General features: G+C 34.5%; 2 protein-coding genes across 4 annotated transcripts; one reads left to right on the top strand and one right to left on the bottom strand.

Moving 5' to 3' along the window:
- Positions 1–1,820: 1,820 nt before the first annotated feature.
- Positions 1,821–12,981, bottom strand: LOC111696517 (heterogeneous nuclear ribonucleoprotein U-like protein 1). Of its 2 annotated transcripts, none has more exons than XM_023466127.1 (8): positions 12,874–12,981; positions 9,931–11,052; positions 9,243–9,371; positions 5,535–5,754; positions 5,211–5,314; positions 4,074–4,189; positions 2,338–2,971; positions 1,821–2,190 (listed from the first exon to the last, which is right to left on the bottom strand). In XM_023466127.1, exons 2-8 carry the CDS (start codon positions 11,047–11,049, stop codon positions 1,996–1,998), a joined length of 2,517 nt encoding a protein of 838 aa, XP_023321895.1. In that variant the 5' UTR covers positions 11,050–11,052; positions 12,874–12,981; the 3' UTR covers positions 1,821–1,995. The 2 variants fall into 2 exon arrangements, with proteins under 2 accessions (XP_023321895.1, XP_023321896.1); XM_023466128.1 differs by having other exon boundaries at positions 5,586–5,754.
- Positions 12,982–14,735: 1,754 nt separating this feature from the next.
- On the top strand, positions 14,736–21,376 carry LOC111696524 (peroxisomal multifunctional enzyme type 2). 2 transcript variants are annotated; one of them, XM_023466142.1, is made up of 7 exons: positions 14,736–14,762; positions 15,167–15,203; positions 16,083–16,223; positions 17,264–17,341; positions 18,082–18,141; positions 18,508–18,583; positions 19,368–21,376. In XM_023466142.1, the coding sequence occupies exons 1-7, from the start codon at positions 14,751–14,753 to the stop codon at positions 21,055–21,057; spliced, it is 2,094 nt and encodes a 697-aa protein (XP_023321910.1). In that variant the 5' UTR covers positions 14,736–14,750; the 3' UTR covers positions 21,058–21,376. The 2 variants fall into 2 exon arrangements, with proteins under 2 accessions (XP_023321910.1, XP_023321911.1); XM_023466143.1 differs by lacking the exons at positions 14,736–14,762; positions 15,167–15,203; positions 16,083–16,223 and having other exon boundaries at positions 17,262–17,341; positions 18,074–18,141.
- The last annotated feature ends 1,326 nt before the right edge of the window (positions 21,377–22,702 follow it).

The following is a 22,702-nucleotide window of genomic DNA, read 5'->3' as shown; positions in this document are numbered from 1 at the left end:
TATCCCCAGACAAATTACTCTTCAGAAATTGTAAAAAAAATGCTTCAACGAGATTTATTTGGAATAGGAGGACGACATTTTAGCAATTAAATGTTGATACATGCAGAGTGAGTCAAAAAAAAGTGTGACTAACGGCGCTTGATGCAAAATTGTACCTTTTTTGTGTAACTCTCCTGTATGGTGTTTTATCGATATTTTTGGAAATTTTTTTTTATTTTTTTGCTACTCCTGTGGCCAAAAAATCCTCGAACCTTCATGTCCCACAATATAATGCATCTCACTATACATTTGAATAAACGTAAATGTAACTCTCTTAAATACCCGGAGAAGAAATTCAATAAAAGGAATTAGGCCAATCAATAAGTTTTCCTCAAGTAAAATCCCAGTAATCCTTTCTTCCTTAGCCTCCAGATTTATTTCAATCTAGATTGCATTTCTTTAACATTTTATATTTAAACCTTACTTCAACATCAATCCACAATTTTGTTAGACTTTTTTGAAAACTTTTTCTTTTATCTTAAACACAGTAGATATATAATTTTAAAGGACCTTCACAAATAGTGTTGCATGTCCCATTCACAAAGGTGCCCTTCTAATGAAGAGTTTTTCGTTATTATATTTGAATTTGACTTGCGGAATTATGCTGCAGACAAAGAAGAAATTATAATAAATCGACTAGTTTCAGGCTAACGTAACAACGATATCTTTGTCATTTTATCCAAACTAGGCTTTTAGGCTTCTATTTCCATTGTGAAAATGTTCCCTTTGTATAAAAAGTAAAAATCAAAACGAAAAATTTGCGGCTTTTATTAAAATTTCACGGATTTTCGAAATTTTGAAAAATCGAATTTTGTTCGAGGCAAATTATTGAAAATTCGATCATCCATAGACCTTCCCTCGGGTAACCTCGGTAACCCGAGGTACTACAGAAAACTTGGGTCCCATGGGTTAAATCATTTTGACGTTTATTGGATAGAAACAAACGAACACCCAGACAGACAAGATAGAATTAAATGGTATTGTTGAGAATCAGACATTGCTATTCATTAAAATGTATAAGAAGGCGCAATTGAAATCCTTGATTAACGTCTACATTCCTATTAAACTGCAATGAAATAATTACAGGAATATCTGGAAATGAGCCCGAATAGATCTCATACTAACATCTTTGAATACTCATTCTATATATCTTGAGAATTTTGATCGGCAGAAATGTCTATCGCGTTTTATATATCATGAAAAAAATATTTAATATCATTGAACATTTTGGAATCACACAACTATGCATACGTTTAATATAACTTAGCACAAATTTTCACGATTGGATGGGACAAAATACATACACCATAAAATATTCTGAATAAAACTAGAACTCCGGGGTTCGAGAATTAAACAAAAAATTAAAAGTTTTCTGCCACTAGGATAAAATAAAAAAATTGTGTAAAAATTAAGATGCCGAAAATGCAAGGTTCGTTTAATATGACAAGCTCTATTATTTGAGGATTGACAGAAAAGAATGGGACTTGACACCCAACTTTATATACAATTTCGGGAACTAACAATTGATCAAATTATTTCCAACAGCAGCAGTCCGCATATTTTAGAAAAAACCTCCGTACCTTTGAATTCAGTCATGAAGATATGAATACAAACTTTCTAATTAATTGTTCTTTGATAAAAGTTTCAATAAGTCAACTCAACGTGATGAGAAAGCGCAGAAGTAATTACTTTTAATCAACCGTAAATAAAAAAAATACTCAAGAAGTCGGCTGAGACTCCTCCAGTCCAGAAACAGTATAATTTTTTTTTGAAAAAAATGGTTGACAAAACATTTATTCCTCTGAATATATTTACAAATGCGCGAAAGGTTAGTCTCTGATTTACAAAAAAATGATAAGAAGGAGTTGATTAGAAACTTGCGCCATGTTCATTGTTCATGTATGTACGATACACGTGGACAATAGTTTAAATTTTTAGTTTATTGTTCTCTTCGGTTCAACGTCTCCCTCTGGATCCTCCGGCTCTAAAGGACCCTCTGGAGCCTCCCCTGGGTGAGTATGAACTACCTCCTCCCCTGGAGTATGAACTGCCTCCACCTCCTCGTGAAAGCGATCCTCTGCTGCCTCCTCGACTTGAGGAGTTGAATTTGTTAGTTACGGAATATCCACCTGAGCTTCCACCTCCGAAACTCTGAAAAATATAAAGTTTAGAGGATTTCCATAAATCCTAAATAGTGCTTGTAGTATTACAGCTAAAAATTAATCGAATGAGGTTTAATCTAATAGTTTCATTTTAAGCTATTCAAAAAATACAGTTTTAAAGAAATAAAATCTTTACCTGCGAGTTTCTATTTTGAGAAAATGAACTGCCCATGCCTCCTCCCATTCCACCTCCTAATCTTGATGCCATGCTTCCCATACCACTGCTCATTCCCATGCCACTCATACCTCCTCCCATGCCACCCATTCCTCCTCCCATGCCACTCATTCCACCTCCCATACCGCCCATGCCGCCTCCCATTACACCCATGCCACCTCCCATACCGCCCATGCCACCTCCCATACCACCCATACCTCCTCCCATACCACCCATACCTCCTCCCATACCACCCATACCCATTGAATTCATTCCACCTCCCATTCCCATACCATTCATTCCTCCTCCCATACCGTTCATCCCACCTCCCATACTGTTCATTCCTCCTCCAATACCATTCATTCCCATGCCGTTCATACCTCCTCCCATACCATTCATTCCGCCTCCCATATTATTCATAGCCATCATGGGATTAACAGCGTTTGTTCCCTGGTTCCAGGTTCCCCAGCCCTGGGGTCCTTGGTTCTTATTTGCCCAGGGGGAGGGACCCATCCCATTCCTCATGTTTCCTCTGGATCCTGGATAAGGTGCTCCTCGCATTCCTCTACCACCCCTGAAAGGTGGTCCTCCACGACCACGGAAGCCAGCTCCACGCCTAAATATTATAATTATTGAAAACCGAATTCATGAGTTAGTCCATAAATTGGGAATGCTTTAGTTGGACCTTAGGTTTTTTATAATATTTGTTGATAACATCGAGTCAATGATTTAAGATTTCTTGCTCTATTAAAACTCCAATAAAAATGTAAAGACACAACGTTTTGATTTAATCTGAAGCTTAATGGTTGTCACTTAATCCAGAGATGTAACCAACGCTATTTTACCAATAAAGTGTGTGTGTAAGTACATCCCTAGAATGTATCTTGTATCCAGGCCTGATAGTTTTCATGGCTAAATGAGCTTCTGCATAAATTTCTACTGCGCCCAAGTTTAGTGCAACTTAGTTACAAATGTTGCAGAAGTAATACTAGAAGGTGTGTATCCGCATTACAGACGGAATAGAATACATAATTTTCTCAGTTCGAGTCGAGTAATTAATGACTGCAATTATACAAAAACATAAAAATATTTGAAAAAAACCTTTATTCAATCTGACAGAAACTTATTGCCATGAAAGACATAATTGCTTGATTACTTTTAGGCGAAATTAAAATCTTATTTTTAAGTTTGAATCAGAGAAAAGTTTGAATTATTTATTGAGAAAGAAGATCAAGTTCAGGAATTATTTATGGAAGAAAAACAACCCTGGAAATCGGTTCAAGGTTTAAAACAAATCCGTCATTGATTTGATAAAAATATATATTTTCTTGTATAAAGTGTTGTGAGCAAAACAATAAAATGTTAAGTGTAACACAAAACCAGTTTATACCTAGCTCGTAAACAATAAATCTATTTATAACCTTACTTCACTCAACTCGTATTTTTCGCACTGTACTGGACGTTCAAGATTAACGGATTCAAGACAGAAGAACCAAACAAAATTGCCAATATTTTTTGGAGAAATTAATTAAATATTTATAAGATAAACCCGGATTTTTGAAAATCTGGGAGAGAAAAATTAAAGTTCTACCTGAAAAGGATTTTTTCATTTTGGTAATATTTGGCAACATTTTAACAGATTTTGATTTTACGCAGACAAAAATCTTGCGGATTAAGCGGATCCGGATCCTTTGAACCGCAAGTAAAATAATACTTACGGATTAAAGTTTCCTCTGAATGATCCTCTTGGAGTGGAACCTCCTCTTGAGAGTCTAGGCTTCTTGAAGCTCCTTCTTTCACCTTCAGATTTACCATAGCCTTTCTCTTTGGCGACCTAGAATTAGTAGACATTAATAGAACATTAGGGTTTTCACTAATGTCTAAAATGTGAACGCTTTTAAAGGGACGTTCACTTATTTGGGTAATTTCAGGGTTAACTAAACAGCCTATTCGCTGTTGATTGGTAATAGTCTTACTTTTCAAAGACAACTGTGGCCGGAGAAAAAGCCGATTTTTCGTTCAGAATTTGAGCGGAAAGGGACGTCAGACGTATGTCAGCTTTCCTGTCTTCAAGACGATCAGCTGCAGTCGCAGTCCGAGAAATTCAAAATGAATGTATTTTTTTAGTATACGATTTTTGTACCCCCCCCCTCCTGTCTATTTTGTTCCCGTATGTGCGCAACTTTTCATTTTTCGTGCCGCGTTCAATTCAGCTTTTTACACAGGCAATACACAATTTTTAATGCAATAAAATAGTGATATTTTAGAAATAGAAAGTTAAAAAACAAAAAAATTGATACAACGGTTTAATTTTATATTCGAAATTTATTTTGATCCACAAATACTGAAAAAAAACATCAAATAGTGTCTATAGAGAGGGACCGTCCCTTTGCGCTCAGATTCTGAACGAAAAATCGGCTTTTTCTCCGGCCACAGTTGTCTTTGAAAAGTAAGACTATTACCAATCAACAGCGAATAATAGGCTGTTTAGTTTACCCTGAAATTACCCAATTAAGGGAACGGTCCCTTTAAAGATCTAAGAACCAAATATCAACACCAAATTTTTTGAATGAATAAAATGGAATATAAAATTTGGGGGGGGGGGCAATGCTGCTAACAGTAGTAATAATAAAAAATGCTTAATAATCTCATTTTTACAGTGCAGATTTAGGTTTTGAGAGCAGTTTTTTTTGGTTGAATATATGGTAAGTGTTCTGTCGCGTGGATTCGGATCAAGGAAGTCAAAATTTTGCGAATCCGATGTATTCGGATCTTAACCACTGGTCAGTCTGACCAAAATTGGCTCCGGTTGGAATTCTGTTCCAAGCGTATGAGATTCTAAGCCATAATCCTACCTTGTTATAAAGATCAACAACCTCCTTAGCCTTCTCCCTGTCGAGTTCTACGAAGAGGATCTCGTTGAAGGGAGAACCCTCCTCCGCCGGCAACTCGAAGTTTGCTAAACATTATAACAACAGGTTAGGTCTAAAACAATAAACTTCAGGAAAATATTCAGACTTAAATAAATATTTTGGAGAAATAATTTTTAAATAAAAAAAAATCTTTTTAAAACAATAATCTGAATATTTTCCAAGGGTATATATTTTACAGAATACTTTTTTCTTTGAACTTAAATTTAAAATAAACCAAAGGGACAAAACTTTTTGTAAAATATATACCCATGTATTTAAGATGAGTTTCTTCGTTTCTACGCTGATGGCTGGGGCTACCTTTCATCTCCATGATTGCTTCGTCAGGTATATCCTTGTTTCCCGCAACATCCTGACTCTTAACCCTCTCCTTATACTGCTCGTCAGTTGGAACTACTACCACGCACCGACGCTGGAAACCCTCGAAGGGTCGAGCTTTCCGGCTCTGAGCGTTCGGGAAAACGTTTGTCTAGAAATATTATAATTCTCAACTCAACGACTAAATTCAACAGAGCAAAGTGGCTCCTGCTGAGATGTATATTTTATCTCATTTAAGAACGACCAAGCTAATTTACGCTTGATTCACTTCTTAAAGAGATATTTATTAGCCATCTATAGATTTACAACGAAATATATTATGACGAAAATGACAGTTGTTTAAAACCAGTGATAAGTTGGTTTGGAGAGAGTACAATCATGAAATCATTGATCTCATTTAAGAGCATTTATAAAACTTAAACAAATTAAAAATTACTATTACATCTAGGGCAAGATTAAACACTGTACACAATACAGTTTTTTCTCGCATTAACTGCTTTTAACACGGTTTTAACTTTTCCAGTTAAATTCTTTTCTTTGAGTTGATTTACTAGAAGGTAGCTCTATAATAATTTTTTGAGTCTCCCAAGTTCAGTGGATAACTGAGCTTTCTTTATATAAGAAAATGGCAATTTCGAGGAAGTTTGCCATCCTGCTGAGATTTGCTAGAAGGTAGCTTTGTAATAAACTTTTTTAAAGTCTCTCAAGTTCAGTGGATAACTGAGGTTGTAAAAGGTAGCTTTATAATAAATTTTTTTTTGAGTCTCAAGTTCAGTGGATAACGGAGCTTTCTTTAAATAGGAAAATGGCAATTTCGAGGAAGTTTGCCATCCTGCTGAGATTTACTAGAAGGAAGCTTTATAATAAACTTTTTTTGAGTCTCTCAAGTTCAGTGGATAACTGAGCTTTTTTTAAGATAGGAAAATGGCAATTTCGAGGAAGTTTGCCATCCTGCTGAGATTTACTAGAAGGTAGCTTTATAAAAAACTTTTTTTTGAGTCTCTCAAGTTCAGTGGATAACTGAGGTTGTAAAAGGTAGCTTTAAAATAAATTTTTTTGAGTCTCTCAAGTTCAGTGGATAACTGAGCTTTCTTTATATAAGAAAATAGCAATTTCGAGATATCTTGCCATTTATAATTTGTTTTCACTAATGGTCCGTTTATTCACTTCTGGACAGGTTCTAGAGCTGACGATCCTCACACTGTTGTAAAATTTAAACAATTTAAGATACATCAATAAATGATGAACCAACTATATGGGTGACAAATTGCTCGGCGATTACAATTCTTGGGGCTAGACATAGTTACATCAAACGATTCAGATGAAGCCATTCATATAATGTATGTGCCAGGTTTTATTTAAAAAAATGTAAAGGCTCCATTTTGCTTGTTCACATTATCATCTATGGCTTACGTTTGTTTATAAACAACAATCATTAACAACTTGTTTCAAAGATTTCGGTAAAATTTCACAATATTTTATAATGTTGTACCAGTTATATGGAATGTATTTTGAATAAATAGTACTGGATAACATGCCGATGTTGTCTTTACAAATCCATATAAGAAGGTTTTGAATTATTGTTTGAAAGTTCTTGTCTTCTTAAACATAAAATCACTTTTTCAACAGATTTTTTTCAACTCTGAATGAAATCGTAGCCTTTGTACTTATCCCTTCAAAGCAAGTCTGGAATAACGCGTAGTAATTCCTAATTTTATTTTGAAATCCTATTTTGATCTTTCCTATTCCACATAAGATATGATTCTGTTAAAGGATACTGGATCAACTTTATTTCAATTCACTCAAACCGTATCTTACAAGTCACGATCTAATCGGTTCTCAAAACAGACTCCTCCCCCCTCTCCACACTTCCGTTCACTTAACTTGTAAATGCTCCATGTCAAAGTATTTATGACCAATTCCAGAATTGATCACAAACCCCACTTCTTTCAAGGCAACGATCTTAACCGTTCACGCGAGTTTCCCCTCTGGATTTATTACGGAAACAAAACAGAATAGTTACAGACTATTGTCTTCCTAACTAAACACCGTGAAGCGCCGTCTAATCATAAAATTTAACCTTTGCCAAAAAGAGCTTTTATACTTACCTTCATTATGAGGAAAATCCACGAGAAAAAAATTAAGTTATTTTTAATAAATGTGCAGTCTGCACAATAGCAACCTCCCGTGATTATTATCCTATTTTAACTTAACCGGGAACAGTAAAATCAAGGGAGGTTGCTATGTTCAGAAGTTCGACAGGACAGGGCCAAATTTGTTAAAACCAATAAAGAAAAATTAATGGGATGTGAAATAAGTAGAATTCTAAAAATACTCATCTATATTAGATGTGACCTGATAAGAAGTTGAGTAAAAAACTCAAGAGCCGTGTGACTGTGTGCTGAACTCATTTCTTTATTGTTTGTCAATAATGACGATTATATGAGTCTTATTGGTCGAAGCACATCGAAGATGCGGTGTTCTTGAGATAAGAACATGTTTTCATGTCACAGGATATATGCAACTTCAAAAAGTTTAAACTGCATGAGAAGTAACCACTCGACAATATAAGTTAAAACTGAGTTATCTTTACAAAAAAATAAACTAAATAGAGAATATTTCAGATCAATTGTAAACTATTATTTTATTTAACAACTAAAATAATTTTGACCTGACCTTTGAGATGAATTTTAAGACTGGGTTTTGCATGAGCTCCTTGTATTCTGATAACCAAACTTTAGAAGAGAGTAAAGAACCCAGCTTAAATAATCTCAGAAATAGTTATATTTTTTGGAAGATTATTTGTATGGTCTTTGGAAATCAAAATTAAGAGTAACAATAATTAACTGGTTGATTAACTTGTGGCTGGTGGAGTACTTGTGGTTATACTTGGGAGTTATTACAACTTTTAATAGAAGAAAATAGTTTCCTGTGATCACTAGGATGGATGGTTGAGTACTATGGGAGTACTTGCGGATGTAACAGTTTAATTTGGAGTTGTTACTCCTTGTTACAAATATTTGGTGTTGTCAAAAAGCTTTATGTTTTGAGCTTTAAATGACATAGCAGTATCTCACCACTTCTTATCAAAACTGTTAAGTTTCACATTCAATTGTTTATGCACTGAGAACTTGAGAAAACTTTCTGTTCTTCTAGAAACAGGTTCTTTTGTCCCAAAGAGAAGGGTATAACATATTCTTTATATAATAAATTTTACTCATGATATTTTAAATAAATTTTTTACAGACTATTTATCAGCTATTAATCATCAAAACTTTTGATGTTAGGATATGAAGAATTTTTCAGAATTTTAATATTCAATTAACATTAAAACATAATTTTGAATATTTCGGACTAAAACGGTGTTAAACCTAGGGGCTACACCATCCTATTCGGGGCTAGACCAACTTATTTGAGGCTACACTGCCGTGCTTGAGTTAAAGTTGACTTGAACCTATACCACCGTGCTTGAGTTAAACGTTGACTTGAAGCTATACCACCGTGCTTGAAAGCACAAACCAAATGATTAAGTGTCCCAATGAACCAAACAATAAAAGATAAATTCAATTCAGCAAAAAAACTTTGATGGACAACTTGAGAATGAGGGGGCTATATTCGAGGCTCAAAACTATATCCTACCTGATCGATGATTATGTTACGCCTGCGTGCAGATGCAGTTCTGATCAGTTCCTGCAGAGATCTGGTGGCTTTCTGGATAACTAGATCCCATTTTCCAATATGAACCTTCTTTCTCAGCTCTCCTTTAACCTGAACAGAGTTTACATTTTTCATAGGAAGGTAAGTTTATTTTAATTCTTTTTAATACTTTTAACTCAAAAAATCATTTTTCCCAATTCAGTGAAAAAAACCTTTAGGAAATTTTTGCGATCAAACACATACAAATTCTGAAAAAAGGATTTTCTAAAAAAAGTGGGAGAGGAAATGATTTTTTAGAAAATATATAACTTTGCACAAAACAGATAAAGTCACGAATGACAAGATAAAAATAGTTGGTCGGCGACATAGGTGTGTATTTGAGAATTGAATAAACGTGGTAATATACAACTTCTTTTTTAATAAGTTCTTCTACACAAACCCCTTTTATACTCCCATTACAAAAAATCCTAACATATTTTTCTATTTTTTTTTTAACAGAGGCGAATGTTTAATTAGTCTAAAAAGTCTTCTTGCTCATTAAAAGGGATATTTATTTTCTTAATAATTACATCTTCTTGTTCGTTAAAGGGATATAAATTTTCTTAATAATTAACCCTCCCCCACCTTTCAATATTTATTCCTAGACACATTATGAATTAATTTAACTTACCGTCATTTTCCTAAACATCTCGTTGGTGCTGATAACATTATAATTCTTATCCGGGTTCTCCTTCACATGATTCTCAACCCAGTGAGTTTTACCGGCTCCGGGTAGTCCGACCATCATGATCATCTCACAGTCTTCCCTCTTCTCAATTCTAGCAGTTCCACGGATCTTATTCTCCGCCTTTCCAGCCTTGATGTATTCCCCTTCAAGCTTCTCTTTCCAGTTCTCAACATCTTCTCCTTTCTTATCAACCCCGAAGTTGACTTGGAACTTGACGTTCCTGGTTAGGATATGAGGAAAGAAAGATTGTCCTTCTACCAGTTCAGATCTAGGTATCTGATAAGCATCACCTTGGTCCTCACCGTTCTTGGTGAATGTCATACTAATCTCGTCCTCTCCGATATCGAGGAAGGCTCCGATTACGTCGTTTCTTCCATATTTCTCTCCATAATCCTCAAACTTACTAGCAGAGGCCATGTTGCCCTGACAGCTAGAATAGCACCAAGTATTAGGAGCATCTCCAAGCATCAGATCAGCGTCATTAGTGCTCCATCCAACCCTGAGATCAAATGTTGAAGCTTCCTTCTCAACCTTAGCATCCATATTGTCGATGTACTTCACCTCATACCAGATTTTACCGGTTTGAAACCCATGTGTAGCTCTAGCTCCAGCGTAGCAGTAGGACCAACCATCACGGATAAATGGAAGCGCGGTGAACAGATCCTCGCTTATCTTCAAACTCAGGTCGGAGTTGTACCAATCCAAGCAAACAAGATCATCAGCAATCTCAGGTTCATTCTCTTTGACCTCGAAAGGTTCCTCTTCAACCTTTCTCTTCACACCCTTAACATCTTCCTTCTTAGTTTCGGGTTTAACTTCAGCTTCGGGTTTAACTTCTTCAACTTTAGGTTTATCTCCTTCCTCCATAGGTTCAGCATCTCCTCCTGCACCTGCCTCGGCCTCAGTAAGCTCTGCTGATTCTTCAACAGGTTTCTCTTTATCTAGAGCCTCCTGGAGTCTGGCAACTAGGACGGGTTTAGTTCCCTTTGTGTCCAATCCTCTCTCCTGCAGGGCACTGCGCAGGTCAGTCACCTTCATCTTTTCCGGAGCAGTTTCAGACATTTTCTTAACATAAAATAATTTTAGTTCAACTTCTACTTTCAATATGTTACATTGATTTAACAAAGATACTTTAGATAATTTATACTAGAAATAGTAAACAAATTTTTAAAATGAAATTCTGTGAACTCAATTCAACTTTTTTTTAGTGAACTCAAAGGGACAGACAGGCTATGTAAGGTAGTTTGAGTATGCAGTGGGACAAATTCTTTAGGATTCATTCGAGACATATAAATCTTATAAATATAGATCTGTAAGTCCTGAATTTGAGCGCAAAGTCGACGTTCAAAATCGTACTTTTGGGTGGATATGTTTTCAGAATTTTTTTTTTTTTAAATTGTTAAATAACGACGACAAAAAAGTAACCAAATTCTACAGTTAACTAATTAGTTGTTAAGGAACAGATTGAGAAAATAAAATTAACTCTTATCTTCGAAATTAAGTAATCTTATTCAATTATTAGTTTCTTTCTATAATCACTCTTTAATCACAAAAATTTTCTTCAGATTTTCTGGAATTTTTATTAAAAAGACGTTATTTGAAGAATTTAAAGAATCTGCGAACAAATTCATAGAAAATAAGAAATTCAATATAATGATGAAAAAAGGAAAAATTAAGTCTAACTTTGATTTATTGACAAAAGTTCTTTTAGGAAATATGTCGTCGTTTTTTATAATTAAAAAAACTGATTCTGGAAATGCACCCCTCCAAATTCATGATTTTGAACGTCGACGTGGTTAAAGGGACAGACCGACTTTGTAAGGTAGTTAAACTGAGTATGCAGTGTTGTGGACAAATTCTTCAGGATTCATTTGAGACATATAAAACTTTTTAAAGATCTGTAAATCCTGAGTTTGAGCGCAAAGTCGACGTTTAAAAATCGTACTTTTGGGTGCATACGTTTTCAGAATTGTTTTTTTTAATTAATAAATAACGACGACAAAATTGTAAACAAAATTATACCGTAAACTAATTGGTTGTTAAGGAACAGATTGAAAAAATAGAAATTAACTCTTATCTTCGAAAATAAGTAATCTTATACAACTATTAGTTTCTATAATCTCTCTGATCACAAAGATTTAAAGATTTCCTGCAGACTTTCTAGAATTTTTATTAATTAAAGACGACATTTTAAGAATTTGAAGAAATCTGCGAACAAATTCACAAAAAATAAGAAATTCAATTTAATGATGTTTTTTTTGTCGTCGTTATTTTATAACTTAAAAAAAACGATTCTGAAGACGTACCCACCCAAATTCATGATTTTGAACGTCGACTTTGCGCTCAAACTCACTAATTATACATCATGGAAACGTTTAATGTCCCCCCTTCCTGCGGCTAGGACAGGCTAGGGGGCGAGCGCTGCGACTAGGATAGGCTAGAGGGCGAGCGCTGCGGTTAGGACAGGCTAGGGGGCCGAGCGCCGCGGCTACGACAGACAAGGGGGCCGGGCGCTGCGGCCACATGACCATTTATACATTTAAACCATGTAAATGACCATTTAAATGTACAAAATTGATTGAAGGGAGGGGGTCCAAAAGTCGTTCTCTAGAAATTGCCAATTTTACTATGTTCATCAGTTCTTCAGTTTCAGATGAGATAAGTGTGATAGCCCTAACCCGTGGCCGCAGCGCTCGTCCCCCTAGCCCATCCTAGCCGCAGCGCTCGGCCCAGAAAGTATCTTAACCTAACCTAACCCTAAATAACAAAAAATCATGTACAAAATTTATAGGAGGGGGACGGGAAGGGTTTAAAAATCGTTCTCTAGGACAGACCCTACAACTTTAGTTATCTCTAATCTTAACTTAATATTGGATCAAAACATACCTTCTAAATTTGTTTAAATTGACGTGAAAAATTTGTGTTGTTTTCCTCCGGCAGGTTTCTCCAATATGGCGACCTAATTATGAGCATGATGCCGCTAATGAAAGCTGGATTCTCATTTGTCCGTAGGATTCCCTTCTCCTCTCTGCAACCAATGAGAAAGCCTATAACAAAAATTTAGAAAGCACTTTACTTCACAACTACCAATAAGGACCAGGAAGAGGGAGGGGGGGCCATGCGGCCATGAACCCCGCAATTCCGGTATTAGCACAACTTATGAACGCGTAGGGTAGATGATCCTACCAACCAGGATTAGTTAAGAGTGCTATTAAGGGACTCTTGACCCGGCCTAAGATTTATCGCAGGATAATTAAAACATTGAAAGATTTATTTATATTTAAGTTTTCAACTTTTAACTATATCTATCTGTGAGGTATAGGAAGGGTATATAATATATATGGATGAAGGATGAACTACACTATCTGTGAGGTATAGGAAGCTGGTATATAATATATATGGATGAACAGGGGGCGGGCATAACTCTCCTAATTTTGCCTGGCTAGGTTTATACTGTACAGTGAATTTTGTCGAAAAATGTTTCCTTATGACTGAGTTGGTATCATAGAGTACAGTGGGTTTAATCCTAAGTACATCTATTTGTACGGTATTGTGTGAACAGTTAATTTTAATATTTTTCAACAATGAGATATTGTAGTGTCAAAAATTGTGTAAACAACGATGTTTCGGGTTCAGAAATTTTTCATAACATACGAAAAGAGTGGATAGAACAAGTTATCTGGAAGACAAAACACCCAATTTTTATATGCAGTGAACATTTTGACAAAAATTGTTAAAGAAACAGAGATAGCAAAATACTCAGAAATGGTGCAGTTCCCTCTATATTTAAAATGGGTTGTGTGAACAACTCATTACAGGTCGCAAGGCATGACCTTTCATACCAAAGAGAGAATCTAAGCAAAGAACAGCTTTTCGAGGTGGACTTATTTATCCGTCGAAAGATTTAGTAAAAGTTTGTGAAATAAGAGAGAAAAAAATAAGGGAAACCAGAAATAATCATAATCTTTTTTACAATAAAAACATTCTTCATTATTTATGTGTTAAAGTGATATCTACTCTCACAACCCAACATCCAGAAATTCTGAAGAATGCCAATCATGAAGCAATGCACAAATATGAACTTCTCAAAAAAATTTGAAGCTCCTACTGCACTCAACAGAAAGAACATGTTCACAATTTAAATAGAAGATGGGCGCGAAGCGCCCTAAAAGCCTAGTAACTTTAAAATTAAGTCTAACCTAATTTAGATCTATTATTAGTTCAGAATTGCTTTTCATTCTAAAAGTCAGAAACCTATATTCCTAAGAGTTAATGCACAATGTAGATTTCAGAAGTAAAGAATTTGATAAGAAACAAGATGTTATTAAGGAGAAGGATTTTATTTTTTTCTCTATTTGTCATGTCTCATTTTTATACAAAAATCATATGGGCTTATTTTCTTTGCTTGAATATTGTAGGCTTCACTTTCAAACAATAATGTCTTAGAACACTGATCTACGAATTATGATCCCCCCAGGTAGAATTTCTGATCGGGTCATTGTGTACAGTGGCTGTACAACAAGAAGTCTAAAATTCCAGATGCCCCCTCTATTACTAATATCTCGATGTGGATGAAAGATGAACTATTATCTCTGCAATCTGTGAGATAGGAAGGGTATATAATATATATGGATGAAGGATGAACTATATCTATCTGTGAGGTATAGGAAGGGTTTATAATAGATATGGATGAAGGATGAACTGTGTTCTCTGCAGTATATTGAATGTAGCAAGATTTAAGCTGACTCTGCAAGTATTGATACATGAAGATTCGGGTGAATGGTTTTTCTTATTTTCTCAGTTGAGAGAAGAAAATGTACGTTTGTTTTAGGAAGGAAAACATCATTTCCTGTCATTATATACTCAGTGTTTCCTTGTCTTGGTCAGATGCATGGAGGGGGCATCTTCATATTTTTACAATTTGTTTCCTTCGTTCTTAATTTTCCAACTTGTTTTATTTATACAGTACAAGGTACTGAGTTCTTGCCACAAACTCTGATTATTCAATCACTTTATCCTTGCAACTTATATCATAGATATTAAAAATACCTAAAGTTTACACCATCAGGTTGCAAAGATTTAGGAATTTTATAATGTTGAGTTTGTGGCAAGAATTTAGTTCTTTTAATGAATAGGAGAAGCTGTTGAACTGTGTAAACCAAATTAAACCTTTTTTCAGGTTGATGGCACAAGTGAATTGGTTAAACCATATAGCGGTACGTAGTTCAACTATTTCTCACTATATCATGAAATATAAAGTTTACAGCACAAACAATCCTGTAGAAGATCAGAAAAGATAAATACTGCTAGACTAGAAATGTAGTTTGCGCTAAAGCATTAATATTGACGTAAAAAAATACACTGAGTTATTTCTTTTAGGCCATTTTTTAAATTTTAAACAAGATAAAAAATTGTCATTTAATGATAGAAACGATTATATAAATTATGTATTACGAAAAAGTTAGTATTACAGAGCAAAGGACATAGTATTTTTTCAGAAGCAGCTTATATGGACTCCAGTAATTTTCTTCTTGAACTTGCTTTTAACCATAAAAAAATGTCAAACGTTTTTTTGATACAGCTATGATTGCTGGAAACAAATGATTTCTTTGGAATAAAATTTACTTTTTTTTCCGATCCGAGTGAATGTTGCAACTTTCTAAAATTGTGTGGACGAGTCGTTCTTCGGTATGAGTCCTTATAGACGCAACAGATAGAAGTAAGATTAGTAGCAATCACAATCGATAATTTTTCCACGTAAATATATACCCCTTTTCATTTTTCGCGAACACTCCCTTTGAGAATGAAAAAATTGAATATGGGGATAGTTATTTTATTTAGGATATATAGAATAGTTTAGAGTAAACCAATCACACATTTCGTAGAACTCTTAGACTTCAATATCTATCTATCTTTATTCTATTTATCTATCTATCTATCTATCTATCTATCATGTATCTATGATCTGAAATTCAGGTTTAAGGTCCTACTGCCTGTGTTATGAATGTCTTTAGTCTCTGTATCTCTTATCTTTACTCAGTAAACATTTTATTCAAGATAAATGCCTTCAATCAGGCAGTTACACAGATTTTCAGGCACTGTCAGGCAGTTCCAGCAAGGATCAGGCACTGTCGGTCAAGGATCAGGCATTGACAAGCAGTTTTATCAAGAATCAAGACTATTTCTTTGTAGAACAAGTCCTTTTAAAAATCATCTAGTTTCTTCAATACATTCAGGTTGGATTTTTTCATTGAAATAAGAGATTTGAAAGGTATGGAATGAAACCAGTTTTTACAGTTAACTGTGGTGTTTTTTTACGGCTCAGATTTTTATGTAATGCACCTTCGATAGTGTAAACAAAACAAAACTTGCTATATCCACTTTTTTGAACCTTCTGAATAAAGTATATTTAGAAGTAGCGTGCACAAAACTCCGTGTTCCATGTTTATTCCTACCTTTTCAGTGACTGATTCCTGTCCACAAGATATACATGTCTCATTCTCATATCTTTGCTTCCTAATGTCGTAGACCTTTGATATATAATTCAATCTGATAATTCTGCTAGATCAAATACCATCTGCAGATTGCATAGATCTAAAAACAAGAGTTAGATATAAGTAATCCATTGCGGATATCGATATCGAAATCGATATTTTAACCTTTACTGAGTCTCAAGAAAAATTCCCTGTCTCAAAATCAGTATGATTGTTACTCCCCAAAAAACACAAAATATTTTTGTAACAGAATTGATAAAATCTTATCCGGGAACTGATTAAAGGAAAACGTCCCCTGTATACTTATCAACATCGACCTGTGCAGAGCATATCTTTGATTAAAACGTAAAGAAAGATATGCCACCACATTTCTTTGTTGCCGTCCAAGCAACTTAGGATAAAGTCAACATAAAATCATAAAACAAACTTTATACTATTTTAGGTTTTAGGTATTTTTAATCAAACCATCAAATCAAATGTATTCAGCTAATCTCTTTTGGATGTTTTTGATGATTCAATTATTCAGTTACAATAAAAACTCTTCTCTCAGTTTCGTACAACGGGAGATCGGAAAAATGAAAGTCAGCTGTTATTCCGTAAGGATTAAGCGCTTAATCGCATCAAATCATTAGCTTTTGGCTGTTGGTATTAAGTTCAAGCATTGAAGATTAGCGCTATATAATTCAAACAAAAGCTTCAACCTTTGAAAATATATTGCCTATTTATGATATGAAAAACAGGATATTAGGAAATATTATTTTAATTTTGATTTCTTACTATAGGACAAGGAGGAGATAGGTTTATTTACAAACCTTACAAGTACCCAGAGAAATACAGAGAAATTATTCAAGACGCATCAGGTTCGAATTTACTACAGAGGTCGGCGTTTATATCAATATAACGGAGAGCATTTTTCTAATTAATTTCCAGCATAAATACATGAAAACAAAGAACAGCTGTTTGGTAGTTTCTCTTTGTTTCCATGTTCATGTGTATCCTTGCTGCTTCAAAAATTGAAATCTAAAGTCGTATTCATTGTATTGATATTTATGGCAACGACTGTACTTTATTTTACCGTAGTTTCGACAAATAATATATTTTGTTTATCCCGAGGCAATGTATTTTTATTTCTTATCCTACATTAGGAAGTCAAATTTTCTTGAAATATTTCATCATTCATTAAAATTAATTGAGGGATCTAGAGTTCCATTAAACTAATGACGATCTTCTCAAAAGACGTAAATTAGATGAATATTTAAAAAAAAACGAATAAGATATACATTATATATGGCGTCAAACATTTTATATATATCATAACCTAAAACATATTGTTTTAAATTACAAATTAGTTTGTCTTTATATAAGTTTATGAAACAAATATTAAAAGAAAAATTTCTAACATTTAAACCTTTATCAGCCTCTAAAACATAAAATGTTCACAGACAGTCTAAAACATATAACACGTTATAAGAAAAGGAATTGCTTTGAATCTTTTTTTTAAATTAGAGGGTCATACTCATTTTTTTCTAGAAAGAGCAAAAATTAAAGGCTAAATATTTACCTCCCAATTCTTTAAATTTATTTGACCTCAGCTTTTTAGAGAAAAGGATGTCGGTCAGGTTTGATGGAAGGGTTGCTCTGGTCACAGGGGCAGGAGGAGGTAGACATCTTATATGGTCGCCAGTAATTTTCTTCTTGATCTTGCTTTTAACCATAAAAAAATGTCAAACGTTTTTTTGATACAGCTATGATTGCTGGAAACAAATGATATACAAGAAAAAACCCAATAATAATAAATTTGCTGAAAAATAAATGGTCATGTACAAAATTTATAGGAGGGGGACGGGAAGGTAAAGATAATATAAAAGATTTCAATTAAAATTTATACAGATTTATACAATTATTTTTACCATTGTTTTGCCATTAAATATCTTCATCAGTAATTATAAATGTTGAATAATGATATAAGTAATGAGAGTAAAAATAATGATAATTACTATGATGTTTATGATGATGTGTATATTAGGTTTGGGAAGATCATATGCACTGTTGTTGGCTCAACGAGGAGCTAAGGTCGTCGTTAATGATCTTGGAGGATCAAAGTAAGACCTTTATATAAATGTTCTTTGATTGTTTCTGTGAAGAATAGAAAAGGGGTGGATTTAGAAGAAAGTAAAATGAAAATTTTACTAAATCTTTGTTTTTCATGAGCGTTGGCACTTTTTTAAGGGGTAAATAAGGTAAAGGACAAAAAAAGTTAACTATCTTCCCTTCAATTAAACTAATGCATTTTATTTTAGGTAAATCTTTAAAAAAATCGCAAATTCTAAGTTCTTTTGCCTGAAGAACTATTGATATGCAGAAATATGTTTTAAATTTTTTTAAGCAACCAATCGAATTCGAATTTGCTTTCCTCATTCTTTAGTTTAAACTAAACATAACACCTATGAGACACATTCTAATTTTTCCATCAATATTTTTGCAACCTATATAGTGATATCGAAACTTTTGTGCGGAGTTTCCAATTTGAGGACTAATGCTTGATCACTCAATTCAAGTTATCCATGCAGGGTAGGGGTATGACTTCCACGGGATTTAGAAGAGGAATTAAATCAATCCGTAGACTCTGTATTATATGGAGATTAATGTTTCAATACGAGAATCTGAGTTATACCATCAGAAGCTCTGACTTCTGATGGTGTAGATCTTTTGTATTCTAAACTTAGATGGATCAAACAAAAATTCATAGTTTGAAATATCAATTGTCTCCGACATCATGTTGCAAAGATATAGATACTTGAAAATTAGAATAGGTGTCGAGTATTTACTTCTTTTGGAGTTTAGAGTACTCTCCATAGCCTCCCCTATCAGGTGCTATATGTTTAGATCAGGAGGTGGAGGAGATAGTAGAGCAGCTGATCTTGTTGTCCAGGAGATCAGAGCATCAGGAGGAGAAGCTGTACCTAACTACGATAGTGTAGAGGAGGGGGAGAAATTGGTTCAATCCGCGCTCAACGTGTACGGACGGATAGATATTGTTATCAACAACGCGGGTATTCTCAGGGATAAATCCTTTGCAAGGTTGTCGGAGCAAGATTGGGATCTGGTCCATAGGGTTCATCTACGGGGAGCTTTTAAAGTTTCTCAGGCAGCCTGGCCACATATGAAGAAAATCAACTTTGGTCGAATTATCATGACATCATCAGTTGCGGGGATCTTTGGTAACTTTGGTCAGGCAAACTACAGCGCAGCTAAACTTGGTTTGGTTGGGTTATCCAATACTTTAGCAGAGGAAGGAGCAAGGTTCGGTATTCATTCAAATGTAATAATTCCCATGGCAGCCTCTAGACTAACCCAGGATATCCTTCCTCCGGAGGTTTTTGATGCATTGTCTCCGGATCATATTGCTCCTATTGTGGCTTGGCTCTGTCATGAGGATTGTGAGGAGAATGGAAGTATAGTTGAGGCAGCAGGAGGTTGGGCAGGTAGATACAGGTGGCAGAGAAGTAAAGGAATAGTTCTAACTGATCAGAGAACTAAGATGGTTTCACTAGAGAACGTGAAGGATGGATGGGAGAAGGTTATTGATATGTCGGAGCATGAGTATCCGGATTCAACACAAGGGGCTACTATGGATGTTGTTGCCAGGATTCAAGAATCTATGAGTTCTGATCCTGGGCACAGCTCTGACGAAGTTTCTCCGCTAAGTGCGGTTGGATATACATCTAAACCTGTTCCGTTCTCATATAATTTTAAGGATTTGATAATATACGCTCTAGGGGTGGGAGTATCCACCAAGGATAAGCATGGTTTAAGATATTTATATGAAAATGATGAAATGTTCTCTGCTTTGCCAACCTTCGGAGTTATCCCTGCTATGAGCGGACTAGAAGATCTTGTGTCGGGAAATATTCCAGGATTAGATTTTCATCTTGCAAACGTTCTGCACGGAGAACAGTACATGGAGATTTTAAAACCAATCCCAACCTCAGGACGACTTGAAAACATATTCCGGATTCAGGATGTGTTGGACAAGGGATCAGGTATGGTTCTGCTTATAGAAGTAGAAACAAGGGATGAGAATAACGAGCTTCTCATGCGAAATCAGAACTCAATCTTTGTAAAAGGAAGCGGAGGGTTTAATGGTCCAAGGAATTCCAAACACCTGACTCCGGTTTCAACTCCTCCATCCCGCTCTCCAGATAAAACCCTAAAACACAAAACCACCGTTGATCAAGCTGCTCTGTATCGTCTGTCTGGTGACCTGAACCCTCTCCACATAGATCCTGCATTCTCTGCTATAGGAGGATTCTCGTCTCCAATCCTTCACGGTCTCTGCACCTACGGGATCGCTGTGCGACATGTGATAGACGGGTTCTGTGCTGGCGATCCTGGAGCTGTGAGAGAGATCAAGGCAAGGTTTTCTAAACCCGTTCTTCCAGGACAAACTGTGATTACAGAGATGTGGAAGGACGCAGACAAAGTTCTCTTCTCCTGCCAGGTTCAGGAGACAGGGGAGAAGTGTCTGACAGGAGGTTGGATTCGGATTCAAGGTTTCAATAATAGTAAATTGTAAATATTCAATTCAAAAAAATGTCTTCATATATATTCAAAATTCTAGCCGTGATAAAAGACATTTTTTGTATTTAATTGTAAGATTTGCTTTATATGTATTTTATTTTTTCAAAATATGTGTCTGGGTCAAATTTTCTCTGTATCTCGACAAAGAAAAGATAAATAGTAAAGAGAGGATTTAGTAATTCCAGCTCTTCCGTGTGTTTCTAAATGTACTTTTTTACATTTTACCCAGATATCGGATAACGGGAGGTTACATAAACATATCTTTTGTTTATATTGTTGATTATTTAAAAATAAATGAACAAATTTGTTATCTATTATAATTATGTTGGAATGATACTTTATTAATCTTTTATATTTTATCCATGGATTGATATATAGATCTATAGATACAAACATTGAAAAATATTTATAACTCTTCAAATTAGAAATGTATTATTGGTTCTCAGAAAAATTAGAATCCATTTTTTGCCTCAAACTCAAATTTTCTTATTTTTTTCTCTTTTCAACCTGATATTTTAAACTTAATATTTGATTTAGCAGAATTCATAGTTTGAAATATCAAAGGTCTACGACATTAGGTTGCAAAGATGCAGCGATTAGAGAATTGGAGTTTGTGTTAAAGACTCTTTATTCCTCAGAAATGTATAGTTAACTTTCAGAAAAATAAGAATAAATGTAAAGGAATTGAGTCTTTATAACAAACTCTGATTATCTAATACCTATATTTTTTCCATCTGATGGTGTAAACCTTTGATATTTCAAAGTTAGATTTTTTCATCTAACAGAATTCATAGTTTGAAATATCAAAGGTCTACGGCATTGGATTACAAAGATATAGAGATTAGAAAATCATAGTTTGTGACAAAGACTCAATTCCTTTAAAGGCGTGAGGAAATCAATGATAAACCTGAGAGAGGAAAAGTTATAAGGCAGGGACGGACAAGTTTAAAAAGTTAGGATGGAAGGATAGGATAATAATAATAATAATAACAACGGGCAAGTTTTAAAAGTTAGGATGGAAGGTTAAGATAATAATAATAATAACAACGGGCAAGTTTAAAAAGTTAGGATGGAAGAATAAGATAATAATAATAATAACAACGGGCAAGTTTAAAAAGTTAGGATGGAAGGATAGGATAATAATAAAAATAACAACGGGCAAGTTTAAAAAGTTCGGATGGAAGGATAGGATAATAATAATAATAACAACGGGCAAGTTTAAAAAGTTCGGATGGAAGGATGGGATATTAATTTAGGAGACAATTCTGATATGAACAATCAGTGGTAAAGTCATTAAAAAGCTTGTCTGATTCAACAAATACCTTTCTTATTGATATCGGTAGAGTGTTGAAGGTAAATGGGATTTAATGGAGTTTGCTATTGATACCCAAAAACTGCAGTTTATAAAGTAAGAATTGCTTGGAAACAAAGCTTTGCTTGGATGTACAAAAAACAAACAGAGATTACTACTTTATATATATTGTTTTTATTGATTGTAAAGCTTTAAGAAAGGTTAATTTTTTTTGAAACCAAAAGCTTTAACAAATTTAGCAAATCTAATAAACATCACTTAGCTTTTAACTGATGTTTATTAGACCCCCTGTAAGCGAGGGACAGGGAAAAGAGAGGAAAACGGTTAA

This window comes from Eurytemora carolleeae, unplaced genomic scaffold, assembly GCF_000591075.1.
Source record: "Eurytemora carolleeae unplaced genomic scaffold, Eaff_2.0 scaffold211, whole genome shotgun sequence".
In the NCBI taxonomy this organism is placed as follows: Eukaryota; Metazoa; Arthropoda; class Copepoda; order Calanoida; family Temoridae; genus Eurytemora; species Eurytemora carolleeae.
The sequence above is the reverse complement of the archived record's forward strand: the minus strand, read 5'-3'. Positions and strand labels throughout refer to the sequence as shown.